This window comes from Rousettus aegyptiacus, unplaced genomic scaffold (assembly GCF_014176215.1).
Source record: "Rousettus aegyptiacus isolate mRouAeg1 unplaced genomic scaffold, mRouAeg1.p scaffold_m13_p_6, whole genome shotgun sequence".
NCBI classification, from domain to species: Eukaryota; Metazoa; Chordata; class Mammalia; order Chiroptera; family Pteropodidae; genus Rousettus; species Rousettus aegyptiacus.
In genome coordinates, this window is record NW_023416309.1 from 114,198,848 (window position 1) to 114,216,420 (window position 17,573).

Here is a 17,573-nt window from a genome sequence, read left to right on the forward strand (position 1 = left end):
TTGACCGTGGCATCAGCACTTGGTGTCTGAAAGTCACGTCGACGGGTCGGGGGCCCGAGGACGGCCGAGCCGATGGCCCTGGGCCCACTGGCCGCAGCTCAGGGACGGGCGGACTGGAGGGAGCTGCTCAGCGCTCGGTGGCGGAGGCCGGGCTCCGGGTAAAACGCACGCGTCTCTCCCGTGACAGAGGCTCCCCGCCCACGTCCAGCGCGAGCAGCTCCAGCCTGACCAACGACGTGGCCAAGCAGCCGGCCAGCCGAGACCCGCCGCCCGGCCGGCCGGCCGCCGCGGGGACGCAGTACACGCCGCACTCCCACCAGTTCCCCCGCACGCGCAAGATGTTCGACAAGGGCCCGGACCAGGTGCGGCCCCGGGGTCCGGGCGCGCGGCGCAGGGCACCCGTGCCTCGCACCCTGGGGGGACCCGGGGCCTCCATCCCTGGCAGCCTCCGCGTGGCGGGGCGCGCGCCGGCCACCGGTCAGCGCCCCCTGGGCGGGCGAACGGCGTTGCCTCCTGCCCCGGCCACGCACGTGCTGAGCTGTCCGCTGCCCCCTCCACGAGCACCGCTTAGGCCACCGACGCGGGCGACGAGGACACGCGACACGGGGGACGTGTGACGGTGACAGTGCCAAGGGGGCATGTGACGGGGGGACACGTAGCTGGGCTTCCGCCGCCTCGTCTGGGCCGTTCGCTGCTTCCTCGGCCAAAGGCGCACGATCTAGACAGTCTCAGCATCCTGAGTGCCACCGCGCCACGCCCCGCTCACCCACCGTCCCCGCGACTGCAGTCCTGACACAGGTCACAGCCCCCGCAGGGTGGCTTCGGAGTAAGAGGTGCACACGTGCCCCCTCCACCCAGCTTCCGAGCCGCCGGCCTCCAGCCGCGGGCACAGGGGCCGTGAGCCCGGTCCTGGGCCAGCGTGGCAGGCGGGGTGGCAGGCGGCGGCACGCGGTCCCCCCACCAGGCGGGAGTGGGGCCCTGTCACTGCGTCCCACCTGTGGGCTCTCCTCCGGCCGGGTCCCTCTGAGGGTCACCCGCAGTCCGGCCACCCGTGCGCCATGTGGACTCCTTGCGCCCAGCCCCGTGAGGCAAGCTCCCCCTGCGACAGCCATGGCCCCCACGGCTCCTGCAGCAGGACGTGGACCGACACATCGTCCCGGGGGCAGTGCCGGGCGCTGGACCACCCAGAAGTCCTGGTGGCCTATACTGCCGCCGCCTGAGCCTCTGCCCTCGTCAGGACGCCGGGCGCCTGGCCTGGGTGGAGCCGCAGCCCCGCGGCAGAGGCCTGTGGGGCCCAGGGCCAGGGGACATGTGCAGCCAGCTCAGGGTGGGTGGCAGCCGAAGCCACCGCGCCGGCCCCGGTGACAGAGCTCCCTGAGTGCAGCCGCGGGCGGACCCCAGCACCGGGGCCTGGGAGGCCTGTCCGGACACTCAGGTCCCGGTCACCAGGGCACAGCAGTGAGGGCGGCACGGAAGGGCTCCCAGGGGCCAGGGCGCGGCCGGCCTCGTCGGCAGGGCAGGGGTTGGGGGCGCACAGAGCTGGGGGCCACCTGACTGACTCGTTTCTCTTCGCTGCTTTCCCAACGCCCGAAGACGACCGACGACCCGGACGATGCTGCCGGACACAAGGGCTTCATCTCGGCCGCGATGCAGACGGGCTTCTGTGACTGGAGCGCACGGTACTTCGCCCAGCCTGTCATGAAGGTACCGTGCCCCACGCCCCGGGCTCAAACGGCGTGCTCCCCGCGGCTGCCTGGCCAGCGAGGGTCCCTGAGCCTCGCTCCCCTGAGGGCCCCGGGTGTCTGGGCTCCTCTGCTCAAGCTGACCGCCCAGAACCCCCTGGGTTTGTTCACTGGGAGCCGTAGCCGGCCCCTCACTGTGGCCCCTCTGGCCTGGGTGGGGCCGCACAGGCCACGTCCCTGAGCCGTGACCCAAGGCAGGTAGGCGGCCAGGGCCACCCAGGGCCCGGCCGTGCCAGCCGCCTGTACTGCCCTTCTGGGGCTCCTGTCCCACTGCATTTGCCACTGTCGAAGGGTGACACCAATTTGCTGTCATGGTGGCTGGAGCTGGCAGTTAAAATAAAGCAGGAAAAGAAACAGGCTTCATCTACCTTCCTGTCTCCTCAAAGAAAAGCAAAAGCTGCCGTTCCTGAGCTTGTCCGTGTGAGCCGTCCCGTCTTGTCTTAATTGGCAAGGTCACTCCAGGCCTCTGACTCCCCGCCCCCCGAGGGCCGCCCGCGGCCTGTCCGCAGGCCATGCTGGGGCGGCTCCACGCTTTGGGACTAAGCTCGAGGATTTTTTTTAACGACTCGCCCACTGGGGCCAATTCTGACGTGTCTGGCTCGTTCCGGGGAAATACCTCTCAGGTTTAATCCTGCCACAGTCGTGACAGGAAACGCTCCTGCCACTGCAGATTCGAGCCACACGCCAGGGTGCCGGGGCGGCTCGGCGGTGCCGTGCCAGAGCAGAGTCAGGAGCCGCGGGGTTCGCCTGCAGAGTCCTCCTCGCCTCCCCCCGTGCGGGCAGCTGAGGGGGAGTCGCAGCTGGCCCCTGCCCCCACGGCGGGCCCCCGTGCGGGCCACGCCCGGGACGGGCGCATAGACTCCTGGCTACGGCGTCCTGCCCGCTTATCCCGTTCCCCGCAGTGACCCCCAGTTTTGTCAATAAAAACACAGAGTGGCCTTCGTCAGTGCCCAAGGCCGGTTTGAAAGCTCTGGTTTCTTGAGCCCCTTTGAGGAGAGGGCGAGCAGCATCCTTTCTCATTTCTTAACTCGGCTCGACTTTTCCAGAAAGCAGTTTGGTGGGAAGCGGCAGGAGCCTTAGCTGCCGTTCCCTTTGACCCAGTAATTCGTTTGCGAAGATACGGACTTAGGGTCGTAATCAGAGGTGTGGATGATCAGTGTCTCATCCGCAGAGGCAAAAGCCGGGGACCACATAAACGTCCACAAGGACAGTGGTTACAACAGTGGAAACGGTGGTACGGTATCATTTGAGCTGTTTAGAAACAAAGCTTAAAAATGAACGTTATGAGGGAATGCTTACGATAAAACCTAAAAGACATTAAAGCGTTAAAGCAAGGCAGCTGGCTCCGGTTTCCCACGGTTGTGATGTGACATAGTTTACAGTCACAGCTACAGACTCCGAACGTGCCGGTGCTTGTGCCCAGGACAGAGACTGGACGGGGGTCGGCGGCCCGGTGGAGGCGGCGCTGAGTTTGTTTCTTCCTCAGACATTTCTGTCTTTTCTGCACTTGCTACACAAAGACGAAGCATCTTTACAGTCAGAAAAGAAGTTTTAAAGAAAGAAAGGTTCGTGGCGGCCGGGAGTCAGGGTCTGGCCAGCACAGCGTGTTGCTGGACCAGCCGTGTGCGGTCCCCAGGCACAGCGCTCCGCCGGGCGAGTCGGCCTGGTGCCGGGGCGCCGGGGCGCCGGCTGAGACCTGCCGTTCATCATGACGGGAGCGCGCGTTCTTGCCTCTGGCGTGGCCGGTGGGCCGAGCTGCTGGGAGCCCCCGGGCTGCCCCTTGCTGCAGCATCCGTGGCCACAAATTGCAGTGATTTCTTGGGATGGCAGTGAGGGAGCAGCTTTCTCCAGGCCTTTGAAACGTGCCTCTTCTCAGTCACCTCCCTGTGACAACAGGGAGAAGTGGCCTGAGTCACCCCAAACTCATTCCTCTTAAACTTCAAAACGAGTTTGATTTCCCCCCAAGGATATGCCTGCCTCTCCTCAGCGCAGCGCACCGGTCTGGCGCTGGGTGAGCCTGAGCGGGTCGTGGCGGAAGCCCCCGGAGACCCTCGAGGGGAGGGGCCTGCCCCGTCCGCGTGTGCACTCAGCCCTGTCGCCCAAGCACAAACCCAGAGCCAGCGTCCAGCTGGCAGCCGACGCCCCAGGGTCCCTTACGTCAGGTGTGGCCTTCACGTCCTTCCGTGCGTGTGCCTGGAAATACGTCTGGGGTTCCCCGGGGGGGTCCCCGTGTCACTAGCATGGGGGCGGCCGGCTGTCAGCCCAGTGGTCTGGCCCGGTGCATCCTGCTGGCCCCCCAGGCGGGGCTCCCGCCTCCTGGCCCTGCCACGCACGCAGAAGCAAACGCACGTGGTCATCGGGACGGGGCGCAGCTCCCTGCGTCCCCGGGGGCAGCCGGAGCAGCGGCTCCTGAGGCGCCACTGACGTCCCTTCCACCCTGATGAGAGGCCTTTTCTGAAAACACGTTCTGTCTCATTATTCTTAATACTTGTCCTAGTTTTTCCAAGTGGCAGTCACAGGGTGTTCTTTTATTAATTTAATTAATCACCTGGCAACACGTTTGTGCGATAGGGTACATTGGGAACCTTTTCATTAGCCCGCTTCATGTGTGAGCTGAGAATAGCTCCAGGTAGCGCTGAGAAAGGACAGAGGAACCCTGACCCTAAACAGCCTCATGGGCAGCAGGGTGACACCCCGCAGTCCCGCCGAGTGTGGCTAACGCCAGCGAGAGCACCCAAAGCTTGATGGCCGCGGCAGCTTTAGCCGGCTCATGGGCAGATGTCTTACAGGTCCGCGTGGCCGAAACGACAGCCCCCGGCCGGGGCGCCCTCCTCTCGCGCCCTCGGCAGCCGCCAGAGCGCGCGTCTGCTCTGGGAGAACGTCGCCCGCAGCCCGCCGCATGCTTGCGAAGGAGACGCGGAGGTTCGCTCTGATCGCACCAGTAGTGGGCTGTTCTGTCGCTCGCAGGTGGGCAAGCTTCCAAGGCCGGTTTTGTGCAGAGGTCAGAGGTCAGCCTGGCGCGGTGGCGGGCGGTCTGGTGCCCGGAGGGGCCGGCCCTGAGCCCACTGCCAGGCGTGGACGGCGCCAGCGCGGGTCGGGGTGCCGGCACAGCCCCACCCGCAACTGCTGAAGTTGAACACAAAACAGGAACATTAATTAGGGGACCGAGCGGGATCGACGCACCCGTGCCATGGGGCCCGCGGGCGCTCGCTTGGGCGGCCTGGGTGCAGAAGGCCCTTTCCACGTCGTGCACTCTGGGTCGTTGGAGGTTTTTTAGACCAATTGGTGTTGTAATTTAGAACAGATTCAACACGGTGTTTAGTTACAGAAGGAGCTGCCAGAGCCGAGCGGCTCGTGCTCGGCCATCGCGTGCAGCGTGAGCACCGCCCCCTGCTCGCAGCCCGACGCCCGGCCGCGGTGTCCCGGCCGTGGGTGAGCTGCGGGTGGCGCGTTGTTAAATCCGCACTGAACTATTTTCTTTAACCCTCAAAGTGAAAAATACTGCTAATAAAACCAAAGTCGCCGGCAGCACGCACACACGCACGCGCGGTCAGCGTGCCTGCACACCGCGCCGTGTCCTGTTCTCACTGCACCGTGGACGTTGACCGTCCTCTCACGCCGTCACACGTCCTTCCATGAACATGACTTTCTCGCACTTCCCTGTGATGGATGACAGCACGCGTGACGTTCTTGTACGTAAACCTCCAGGCCGACGGAGCCTGAGAGGGTCCCTTGGTCTCCCCCTCAGACTGTTCCTCGGTGGCTCAGTTGGCTGTGGCTTTGATTGTGCCAGGGGCCACCACACTGTCGACAGCTTCGGAAACGATGCCAGGCCTGTCCTGCCAGGCTCGGGAGGGAGGCAGGTGGCAGTGGATCCCCGCAGGTGCAGCCCCGTGGGGCGGGCGCTTAGGTGGGAGGCACCCAGCTTGCTGCCGTGCCTCCACCTGCTGGGCACTGCCCACCCCGCCTGCCCCCGACGTGCGGGACGGGGCACCAGCCCCGTGCATCCCACAGATTGCCACCGGGCTGTCGACAGTCAGTGACTGCGGTGTCGCTAAGTCAGACACGTTCTCTTTAAAACAGTCTATAAGCAAAACTGTGTTGAAGGATGCTAGAGGAGACCAGAGTTAAGTGGAGAGAAATTGCACATCCACACACCCGAAGACCTGGTGTGGCAGGAATCCCCAAGAGACCCACAGCTTCAACGCCATCCCGCGGAGATCCCAGCCGCCTTTTTTTACTGTTATTTTGTAGACGTTGACAAGCTGAGACGGAAATTCAGATGGAGATGTAAGGGACCCAGAATAGCACTAAAGGAAAGAAATCGTAGGACTCGGGCCCCCTGGCTCCGAGTGTCGCTGCGTGGTCGCGGTGACAAGACAGCGCGGGGCTGGCAGCGGGGCAGACGCGTAGACTGGAAGGGACACCCGTCCCGGGAGATACGAGACCCCGACATCGCCACGTTACACCCACAAACTCCCGAAACCCAGCACGAGGCAGCAAACCCAAACCCCCCTGCGCCCGACGGAGGCAGTGAGGTCGCAGTCGAAACCTCCCCGCAGAGAAGCCTCGGGCTGGGGAGTGGCCGCAGCCAGCGCTGCTGGAGCTGGCGGGGACGCAGCGCCTGCCGCCCGGTTGCCGTGGAGCCGGCGTCGCTGTGGCAGCAAAGCAGCCGCGGAACAGACACGTCCCCCGTGGACGCGGACCCGGGGCCCGCAGTGCGGCGCCAGCGAGTCGCTCGCAGCCACACGCAGAGCGGCCGGCGCCCTGGCGGCCGAGCGGTTCCGTCCCCGGGACGCAAAGTCGAGTCCACGTTTTTTAGCTCGTCCTGTAATGGACTGTGTCAGCAGACCGGAGAAAAGCCACCTGGCGCCCGAGCAGCTGCAGGAAAAGGGCTCAACCAAGTCCAACAGCCGCCGACAGCGCGCGCGCCCAGCAGAGTGGAGGCGGAAGGGGCCCCAGCCCCGGGCCGGGCCCCACGGACCGCGCGCGGCCGGCGCCCCCTCCTGGGGAAAGGCCTGCCCGTGTCTCCTCTAACACCGCGCCCGAGGCCAGGGCATCCCGCCCCGCTGTCCCCCCACAGCGCCCTCCCCCCATTCTAGCCGGCCCTGCGACGCGGGAAGCAGCGTGCCCGGCAGTGGCCAGAGCGCACGGCACCCCAGGCGACCCGCCACGAGCCGCTGGGACGGGCACGTTTCCCCGGGTCACGGGGCACAGGGCCGCGACACACAATCAGCCGTGTCTCTGTACGAGACACAGCTACTGGAAACTGAACTTAAACCGTTTACCATAGCACCTGCCCCCCCCAAAAAAAAAAACGGGAAGTGTTTCGCTATGAACCAAAAAAGTAGCAGGGCCGCAGGGTCCGAACACCCGGGCGCCGCGCGCTGGCGAGGGGGGGGCACCATGCGCACGAAGGGCCGGGCACCGCGTCGGGGCAGGCGCCGCGGCCGCAGCTTCCTGTCGATCGAGGGGCCTGTTCTAAAATCCACAGGAAAAGCAAAGAAACTAAAATGAGCAGGTTTCGAAATGGCCCGAGGGGGGCAACCACGCTGGCTTCAGGGCTCACTGCGAGCCGGCGTCACGGAGCCGTGGTCGACCGCGGAGACGGGGCCCGGGTGGCAGGGCGGCCGGGTCCAGCAGCTGCCGGGACAGGGCCGGTGGGCGGAGGGGGGCGGCCTCCGCGGGCATCGGTGCGGCGGGCTCGCCTGCTCCCGGGAGAGGGGGCCCGCCACCCGTTTCCCGCACGTCCTCCGAGCGCACATCTCAGGGAGCCAGCACCATGAGCGCCCGCAGGGACACCGGCCCGGCCTGGGCTCAGGCGAGGGCGTCTTCAGTGAGATGCAGGAGACCCGAGCCACACGAGAGAAAAGCGGCCACCCGGATCAGTCCGTCTCTGCTTTTCAAACGGCAGTCGACGGGGTGGGAACACGGGCCACAGGCTGGAGGGACGTGCAGCGCGGCACACCGCCGAGCTCAGGGGCCCGGGGGCCGCGTCCCCCCCGGGGGCCGCGTCCGGTGGGCGCCAGAGTCGTCCGCCACCGCGCCAGCACCTCGGACCCAGAAGCTTCCGCGTGACTCAGCACACGCCGCTCGGCCCACCGTCTCCGCAGCTCCGTGTCGGCTCAGGCGGCTCAGGCTCGCCTCCTCCAGAACCCTCTGCGCGTGTTTGCGGAGACTTAGTTCACAGCCACCAAAACCGGGGAACGGCCCGGACCCCCTCGCCAGAGCGAGTGAGCTGTGGCTGCCACGTCGCGGACGGCAGGCCCCGCGTAGGCCGCGAGCCGCACGACGCCTCGGCGCGGCGTCCAGGTGGGGGCAGAGGCCCGGGACAGAAAGCAGAGGTGGCGAGGGGCAGACCGACCCGGGGACGCGCACGAGGGGCTGGAGCCGGTCCCCCCTGCCACGGCGGGCCCGTGACTGTGGCCCTGGCCGAAACTCCGACTGTGCCCCGAAACGCTGAGATTCCCTGGATGCGCCTTGTGTCTCAGCTGGCCCAACACCGGAGAAGTATGGCGAGGCCTGGGAGTGCCCGGAGCACGGGCCTGGCACCCGGCCCCGCGGTGACTCGGAGGGCACCTGTGAGCTGTCACACGGGGCACACTCAGGCCCACCGGCACCGTGCGCCCTCCGCACGGCGACCTGCAGCAGGGCCGACCTCATTGTCCAGGGTGCAGGTGATGAAACTGTGGCCGGCGGCCGGCGGCCTCAGGGACTCTGTCCACACACCCCGCCACCTAGACTTGCTGTTTCTGGGCGGGCACAGAGCACGGCGCCTGAGGCCTTCACCCGGTCGGCCAGCCTCCCAGCTCCGTCCCCCGTGGCTGTCTGTCTCCTCCAGTCTTACAGTCGTGGGCCTGTTTTGAATTCCCCTGAGCAGTGAGAACCTTTGTAACCAGCGGCACTGGGAGGCAGGCCCAGCTCCGAGTCACAGGCCCACGACTCGTGGCCCGTCCCCGCGGCCCGGCTGCTGCTCCCCAGGAGCCCGGTGGGGACACCCCGCCTTCGTCCTGAGCCCCGAGTCATTCCGCACGGGCGGGTCCGCAGCTAGCTCGGCCCTTCCCTACCCTCCCCCCGGCGGGGTCTCTGCCCGCTGCCCCTTGGCCGCGATGGGTGAAGCACGGGCCCCGAGAGCGGCCCGGCGGCTTGTCGGGGTGGCCCGCCCCCTGAGGCGCACGGGGAGCAGCCACTCACCCTGCCGCTGCTCCCAGGGCTACTGGTCTCCTCACTGGATGCCTCGGTCCTCCGGCATCAGGGAGCAAAGGCGGAGTCCGTGAGCACGCCCCACCGTCCGGCTTCACGTCTGTTGGGAGGTCGGACCCCGCGAGCCCTCGTGCCCCCTTCAGCACCCGCGTGCGCGAGGCCACAGCCTCGCCCCCACAGTTGGGCCCCGAGGTATAGGGCAGCGTGTGGCCCTCGGGGTCCGGGGGTCCTTGGCCTCCAAGCCAGCAGCGTGGAGATGGTGCCCGGTGCAGAGGGGGCCTCACAGGCTCGGGGACCAGCCTCCAGAACCCAGGCCCCGGCGGGACGGGCGCTGGGTGACACCGGGCGCGGTCTGTCCCTGCAGATCCCGGAGGAGCACGACCTGGAGAGCCAGATTCTCAAGGAGCGCGAGTGGCGGTTCCTGCGCAACGCCCGCGTCCGGAGGCAGGCACGGCGGCTCATCCAGAAGGGTGAGGGGGCGGGGGCGGGGGGCTGCCTGTCACCGGGGCTGTGTTCCGGCCACATTTCACCAGCCCTGTGACCAAATTTGTCAGCAGACACCAAACCGCCCCCAGCTTCCCTGCGTGAAGTGGCAGTGAGCGGGGGGCGCCGTGTGCCGCAGAGAGGGCCTTAGCTGCCACCACCCCGGGCATGGGAGGGGGAGGGGACAGCCGCGCGCCCCTCTCCCGGGGCCCGGCTGGGATGGGGGCCCAGCAGCCGCGGCCCAGGACATCACACAGGTCCCCTCCCTCCCTGGAGGGACCAGCCTCGCCCTGGGAGCCGTGTCTTTCGTCCTGCGTAGACAGAGAAGCGCGGTGGCCTGAATCACAGTGGCTCCCGACAAGCCGCCCGGCACGCAGAGCGGAGCCCCGACTCGTCTCTTCCGCCGATGGTCTGGGTCTGGCCCCGGCCTGTGAACTTCCGTGACTACGACGTTTATTTTTTAAAGAGGGGTGCGGCCCTGTGACCCTGCCCCTCCCATCGAAGCATCCCAGCCGTCCCACTGCGGATGCCGGGGACCGCAGCGAGATGTCCCCAGCACTTCCCTGCCAAGCGCCCTGCAAAGAGCTCTGAGGCCACACGTCGCGGCCACGCACGGCCGCCCCCAGGACCCGCCCTGACCCCGCGCGCCTCTGCCTTCGTGAAGCACCCGTCAGTGTCCGAGTCGAGCGTTTGCTGCCCAGCCGCGCGGCCAGCACGGCTCCGCCCGTGACCGTGGCCTTCCTCGGAGGGGGCAGAGAGTTACGGCACCCAGAGGCTGTGCTCACAGAGGTTCACGGGCCCACAGCTGGGCAAGCAGGACGCAGTGGTCTCCCTGTGCCCACCGAGCCTGGAAGCCGAGCCTGCACACGCGTGGACGTCGGAAGGCAGACTGGCCCGACGGGCGCCGCTCCCCAGGCCAGAGCGATGGGCGCCACTGCCCGGGCCAGGGCCTCTGGTCAGCACCGAGCGGGCCGTGGAACGAGGGCCCAGTGTTCGAGACACAGCGGGGTTTCTTGGCAAAAACTGAAGGCGGCTTCAAGGGCCCTCGTCGGGGGCTATCTTCCAGGCTTCATGGGGGTCAGCTGCTCAGGAACACGCGGGGGCGCAGGGCGCGGGGACCCTAGCCAGCCGGGCGGCTCCACGGGACACAGCGCAGTCGGGCTTGGCGTGGAAGACAGTCACTGGCAGAGCCCGCGCCCCGGCGCTGCCCGCTCAGCCCGCATCGGCCTCGCTGTACCGGCAGGGACGTAGCCGGCGAGCAGAACGGGCAGGCGAGCTGCAGGCGGAGCAGAGTCACCGGAAACGCAGCACCGGCGGAGACGGGAGCCGGGAGAGCCGCCACCGCCTGCTGCGCGCCTGGCCGCCTGCGGCCGTCCCCACCCACCCAGCGTCTGCCGACTGAGATGCCGGCGTCCCTCACCCCTCAGAGCCTGACGTGACGCTCCCTCCGGAGCGAGGAGCCGGGGTGCCGCGCCCGCCACGGCCTCGCCCGCCTGGCAGCCTGCCCGGGAGTCTGTCCCGCCTGTCGTCGGGCGGCGGCCGGCCTCTGCTGTTTCGGCAGGTGGGAGAAGGGCTGGCTGAATCGTCCGTGAGCCGAGGCTTCTCCGTGCGTCGCCCAGGGCCTGTGTCCCAGCCAACGAGGCATCCCGACCGCTAACGCCCCCCTGGCGACTCGGCCACCGGGGCGAGGGGCCGCCAGGCGGCTCCCTGCACGTCGGTCTCTACTGTTCTGAAACAGACCCCGCCCTGAGGGGTTGGGGTCGGGGCCTGGGGACAGATCCGCACCCAGCTCCCCGTGAGCCTGACTGCCCGCTCCTCAGCCGTGGAATTGCGTGGTCGTCACCTTTCCAGACTCGGTCCGGGGCGTGGCCGGTGCTGGCTGTGCCCAACGTCTCAGCCTGGGGTCTGAGTGACAAGCCCAGCCGCACCGAGCTTTCCAGCACTTTCTCCGTAAAATCCGAACTGGCCGACGTGCTGACGAGCTCAGCAGAAAGCTTAGCTCGCGTCCAGCCTGTGACTGTGGGCGCCGGCCCCCGCTTTCCGCCGTCTGGTGCTTCTCCGAGTCCCCAGCACAAGGTCCAGACTTCGTCGGCCGAAGCCGTGGTCCTTGTTTTCTGTGACGTGAGACGGTCGCTGTGTTTCTCTCACAGGCATCACGAGACTGGACGACCAGATATTTCTGAACAGGAACCCTGGCGTCCCCTCCGTGGTCAAGTTCCACCCCTTCACGCCGTGCGTGGCCGTTGCCGATAAGGACAGCATCTGGTATGGGGGCTTGTCGGGACTTGTGCCTTGGCGGCTGGCAGTTAGCCCTGCTGGCCTGGGCGTCCGCCCTCGCTCCGTCCGCCCGGTCCTGCGGTGGCCCTGGATTTACTCCTGGGGACCCCGCAACCCCCCACCCCCATCAGCGCGCGGGGCGTCTGCTTCTCCACGTCCTCCCAACGCACACACCGGGCATGGCCATCCCGGTGGGAGCGAGGGGTGCCCCGCGTGGTCTGCCAGCCTCGGACCTCTCGTTCCCCTCAGTTTCTGGGACTGGGAGAAGGGGGAGAAGCTGGATTACTTCCACAACGGAAACCCCCGGTACACGCGGGTCACCGCCATGGAGTACCTCAACGGCCAGGACTGCTCCCTGCTGCTCACGGCCACGGGTGAGTGGGGCCCGCGTGGCCGGGGACCCGGACGGACACGGGTGCGGGACCCCAGTCATGTTTCCTGGTAAAGGGGGATCGTCAGGGCAAGCCGCCGTCATCCAGGGGCCAGGATGCCTCTGAGGGAAGGCTCCCCGCAGGCCGTGGGGGAGCCGAGTGGCCAGTGTCTGCCATCGTCCTGCGGCTCTGTCTCCTCCCCGGGACCCCGCCCTCCCCTGACCAGGAGGCACCGTCAGCCTCAGCCCCTCTAGTCTTGACGAAGCCCGCAGAAGCGAGTCCAGGGGACCTCAGGACCCCGGCAGGGTGAGGCAGGCCACACCGTGAGGAGCTCCAGGGCCCCCCGCCCACCCCGATCAGGCGCCCGCTCCCTGGAGGCCAGCCACGCCCTTCGGCCGGGGGCGTCACCGGCAGTGCAGCCACGATTTCCTTGTTGGCCCGAAATGTCATTTCACCCTCCGCCTTGAACACCAGTTCGAAGGAAGCCCCATGCCCAGCAGCCGTCTCCCGTGGGAGCCGCCGCTGCCGAAGCCGCTGTCTGTCTGGTGGCACCTCCCGCAGAGACAGGCGTGGCGGGGGCCGCGCCTGAGAGAGCGGAGCCACGTGCCGCCCGGACTCACTCCGGTGCTCCCCGGGCCTGGGCCTGCCCTGTCCTGCGCCCGGCCTTGCCGCGTCCCATTCCGTCCTGCTCCCGGGCCTGTCCTGGGCTTCGGAGCCGCCGGGATGGTTCAGCTGGTGGCAGGGACAACACGGCCCGGCACTCCTTTCCGCCTGCTCCTGACCCTCGCTGCGAGGGGCGCCCACGGGGGGCGGTCCCCAAGCAGTGCCACCTCAGGACCAAGCGGGGCCGTCACTGCCGAGGCCCACACCCGCCCCGTGGGCGTCGGGGAGGGGGCAGTGTGGCCCAGCGGGGTCAAGGACGGTCACGGCAGCATCTCCGGGCACCAAGAGCAGGGAGCAGGCAGCACCGGGGTGGGACCGAGGGCCCTTGGCGGACGGGCCCCAGAGGCACCGCAGAGGCACCCGTCCCAGGGCGCGAAGGTCCACTGTCACGGAGACCAGAGAGGGGGCGAGGAGGTGGGGCGGAGGTTGGGGACTCGGCTCAGGGAGCGTTTCTGGGTCTGTCTCCCGAAGGACCGCGCCCTCGAGGGCGGGTGACGCGGGGCGGGAGCAGCTCGGTACCTGAGCACCTCCGAGGGCCACGTGTGGGGCCGGGGAGGCCAGAGGGCAGGTGCGGCACCGGGGAAGGAAGGAGGACACGTGGGGACGCAGGCTCCCCTCACCCCGTGCTCCACCTCGGGGAGTCCGCAGGCTGAGTTCACATCTTGTGTGAAGGCCGCTCCGCGGGGCACAGCCGGGAGGGGGGGGGGCGTGACAGGCACCGAAGACTGGCCCTCAGACCAGCCCTGAGTGAGGCGAGCGCTCTGGGGGAGCCGTCCGCGGCGGGGGGGGGACGCAGCCGAGGGCAGGGAGCCGGGCCCGCGCCCCAGGGGACCGGCCCTCCTAGCAGGAGCCGCAGCCGGACCCAGCGGTCTGGTCCCAGCCACGGTTCCAGCCACCTCTCTCCTCTCCCCAGACGACGGTGCCATCCGGGTCTGGAAGAACTTTGCCGATCTGGAGAAGAACCCGGAGATGGTGACCGCCTGGCAGGGGCTCTCGGACATGCTGCCCACCACCCGAGGTGTGTCCTCCTGGGCAAACGGGGGTCCGGGGCTGCCGGGAAGGGTGAGGGGCAGGGTTCTGCGTGCCCCCCACGCCCCCAGTAACGGCTCCAAGCCTGGAGCCGTGAGCCCACTAGCTTCCCCTGGTCACCACGAAGGCGCTGGCCCGCAGGAGGCCGGCCAAGCACAGTGGCCGTCTCCCCGGCCTGCACGCACCTGCCACCGGCAGGACCTGGGTTCCCGCACGCCGGCCCCTGCGCCCAGACTCACTCCCGGGGTTGGGGGCCGGACTGTGCCCCTGGTCCTGGCCGCCCAGGCTTGCGGGGCACTGGCGGGGCTGAGCTGGGGGGCTGCGCGCTGCCCCCCGACATGCTTCCTGCGCCAGAGCGGGGTGCGGAGGGCCCCACAGTGCGGCTCGCAGGCGGGCGAGCCCCGGCAGCCGCGGCGCAGGCTCTTGTGGTCGTGGCTCCCGGACACGCACAGCAGAGTCCCCGTCCCCTTCCACGTGGTGGCTCCTGTGTCCTGCCTGTCCCAGGGGTTCCTTCTCTCGTGTCCGAGCACCCATCCTGGGGAGACCCAATGGTGACCGTGGGGGGGCGGGGGCTGCCAGCCGCCTGCATAGACGGGTCTCAAGCCGTTCCTTCAGCGCCCGCACGCGGCTGTTACGGACGTAGCCGTGTGAATAGTCACGCAGGTGTCCTCGGCCCTCCGTGCCGCGGGCCCCGCGCTGGCGGGGGCGACGTGGCGGCGGTCACAGTGCCTGTCCACCTCCGTGCCTGCCCTCTGCCCCTCGGCCCCGTGCCGGCAGCTCCGCCGGGGGCTGGGAGCTGGCTGAGGCCCCCCACCTGCCTGGGGCTCCCCCGGCGCGGTCTGTGGGCGGCAGCTCCTCCAGCCTGGGTGGATCACGCCCTTCAGGTGTGGCGTGCATGGGGGGGCCTCGTCTCCCCGACACTGGGGTGTGGGTGGGCGACTGACATGGGCCCGGGGAGATGGGCCACCGGCGGTGCAGGGGCCTCGGCAGCCGCTTCGAGGAGAAGCCACTCTGCAGTCTATGGCAGAGGCAGGCACCTCGATTCCCGCAGGAGCCCGGGGTCTTGGGGAGTTGGTGTAGGGTCTCTGTGTTGTCATGAAATACCACATGCTGCCCACGTACACGCACACACACACGCGTGCACCGTGCACCTGCGGACCCTCCCCTCGCAGCCCCGGCCAGGAGAACCCAGGACCCTTGGAGCTGAGTGCTGTGCTCTGAGGTAGCGTCGGTGGCGGGGCCATGGTCCCCAAACCACAGGCCCTGGCAGACACCCCTGGGCCCAGCACCCCTGCAGGGCCCTTGAGACCCGCTGGGGCTGCTGGTAAGTCAAGAGCTTTGTTTCCGGGGACCCCCTGAGGCTAAGCCCTGTGCACCCTGCCACCCCCGCCAGCTCGGAAGATGGCAGGTTCCTGCAGACCTTCCGACCACAAAGAAGTCAAAAGCACAAAATGAAGGAAAATGCTTAGAAAAGAGACATCTGGGATGGGCCATCTTTGCTCCTGGGCTCCCCGCGGCCAGGAGCCGGCCTGCCCCCCAGCAGACGTGCGCCAGCACCCCAGGGTGTGCCTCACCCGGCAAGGCCACTTCCTCAGAGGGCCGCCTTTTGTGGTGGGGCCGCGGGGGGCAGGCGGGAGCCGAGGGGCGCTGGGCTGCTGTGCTCAGCTGCACGCGGGAGTCGGGGCCCCGTGCGGGGCAGCAGTGGGCACCCCGGGCGGCGAGCAGAGCGTCCCGCATCCGGGGCCTTCGGTGTTTGTTCACATTCAGTCACTCGAGCAGCTAGAGAGCAAGAGGGCCATGGCCACAGGAGGGCGACGTTGGGCGGCGTGGCCGTGAGCCAAGGGAACAGGGTGCTGTGCCCCTCCCTGGGGACCAACCAGGGGCGTCTTGGGCGGGGTGGATAGGACCAGGCAGGACGGGGCAGAGGCCGAGAGCCTGTCCAGAGCGACGCCCGTGCCAGGGCCAGCCGGGCAGGGCCTGCCGCCTGCACCCTCCTGGGAGGCCTGACCGCCTGGGCTGCTCTCCCCTGCCCTGTCCCCTCGGGTCACGTGCTCCAAACTCTTGCACGAGGCAGCTGTCCAGAGGGCCTGAGCCCACGGGAGGCTCTGCACCTGCGTTCTGGGGAGCAGGCTGGGGCTGGCCCTGCTCGGAGTCCCAGGCCATCATTGCCGAGGGCATTTCAGGTTGGAGTGACAAGACCTCAGGGCTCGGCTCCAGGCAGCAAGGTCCTCAGAGGCCAGTCTGGCCTGGCCGCTGAGGCCGGAGGGCTGCCTGTGCGCTGTGGGGACCGCGCCCTCGAGGATGTGTCCCCTCGCTCTCGCCGGCGGCTGGACCGGACGCCGTCTGGCCCCGAGCCCCGCCTCGCGCCCCGTGGCCAGCCCCGCTCCGTGCGTCCACGCGGCACTGCTGGCAGACGCCTGGGCCCACCAGGGGCTCTGGGGCGGGCTCCGAATTGTCCCCCCGACCTGCACTCGGGGTGCGCTGGGGTCCCAGCCACAGCCTTGTGGGGCCGCGTGCTGGCGTTCCGTCACGCCGGCGTCCGTCTGTCCCTGCAGGAGCTGGGATGGTGGTGGACTGGGAGCAGGAGACCGGGCTGCTCATGAGCTCAGGGGACGTGCGGATCGTGCGGATCTGGGACACGGAGCGCGAGATGAAGGTGCAGGTAACCACTCCCGCCCCCCTCGAGGGTCTGGACGCTCGGCCTGGGACCCTCGGCAGGGGCGCCCGCGTGAGCCCCGGCCCCCGTAAGCGGGACGCCCGTGTGCTTCTCAGGGTGCCTCTCCTTCAGGTCATTAGGTGAGGGCGGCGCGTTGGGTTTGCCCGAGACCTGCAGGAGAAGTGCCAGCAGGGACAGGCGGGGGCACCGGCGCTCTGGCAGGCAGTGCGGCTGTGGCCGTGGGCCCAGGACCTCCACCCCGGACTCGGGCAGGGCCTCGGCCTCTCCGCGTCGTGCCCTGGGCCTCCACCAAGCGCGGGGCTCGGACGGGCACCGTGCAGGGCCGGCTCAGCGTGCGCTCTGGACCTGCCGTCGGGGGGGCGGGGCGACTCCCTGTCACGGCACGGGTGGCCTCCTGGAGGAGCAGTGAGGGGCTGGTTTGCGGGCGGCTGACCCTCTAGACGCTCCTGGACGCAACAGGTGTTTGGGGGGTGCTGGCGCGGACGACTCCTGCCGAAAGAGCCAGTCATTACCAGGGGTGTTTGCCCTCCTGGGTGGGGGCTCCGGGGCAGCCAGCTGGCAGTCAGTGGCTGTGGGCCCGATTAGTCCTGGTGGCCCCTGCGGGTGCCTCAGGCTTGTCAGGCCTTTGACGGCTTCCCGAGCCGGGTGACAGGCCCTCGCAGGCAGCTCTCAGGGGTCCCGGCAGCTGTGGGGCTGGACACCGAGGGGCCTCACCGGGGTCTGCGTTTGGCCCTAGGACATCCCCACGGGCGCCGACAGCTGCGTGACGAGCCTGTCCTGTGACTCCCACCGCTCCCTCATCGTGGCCGGCCTCGGCGACGGCTCCATCCGTATCTACGACAGGAGGATGGCACTCAGTGAATGGTGACCGCCGCGCCCCGCCCCCGCCGCCAGCCCCCCTCCGGACTCCTGTGGTCTCACTGCCGCCCGGCTGCCCGGCCCGGGGTCTGAGACCCCAGAGCGGGTGGGGGAGTGGGAAGCCGGCGGGCACGGCCGTCCCCGAGCCCGGGCCCTGACGCCCCCGCTCCGTCCTGCAGCCGCGTCATGACGTACCGGGAGCACACGGCCTGGGTGGTGAAGGTCTGCCTGCAGAAGCACCCCGAGGGCCACATCGTGAGCGTGAGGTAA

The 17,573-nt window shown here is 68.5% G+C and overlaps 1 protein-coding gene across 4 annotated transcripts in view; it reads left to right on the top strand.

Annotated features, from left to right (window-relative positions):
- Positions 1-17,573, top strand: part of RPTOR (regulatory associated protein of MTOR complex 1) — a 159,282-nt gene that overhangs the window by 138,019 nt on the left and 3,690 nt on the right. For 3 of the 4 annotated variants that reach the window (XM_016143312.2, XM_016143313.2, XM_016143315.2), the window contains exons 23-31: positions 188-362; positions 1,594-1,704; positions 9,310-9,415; positions 11,579-11,693; positions 11,955-12,079; positions 13,653-13,757; positions 16,324-16,430; positions 17,182-17,309; positions 17,483-17,569. In XM_016143312.2, coding sequence (XP_015998798.2) covers positions 188-362; positions 1,594-1,704; positions 9,310-9,415; positions 11,579-11,693; positions 11,955-12,079; positions 13,653-13,757; positions 16,324-16,430; positions 17,182-17,309; positions 17,483-17,569 — 1,059 coding nt within the window. The remainder of the gene's footprint in view (positions 1-187; positions 363-1,593; positions 1,705-9,309; positions 9,416-11,578; positions 11,694-11,954; positions 12,080-13,652; positions 13,758-16,323; positions 16,431-17,181; positions 17,310-17,482; positions 17,570-17,573) is intronic. The other variant, XM_036222311.1, reaches the window with a different exon arrangement.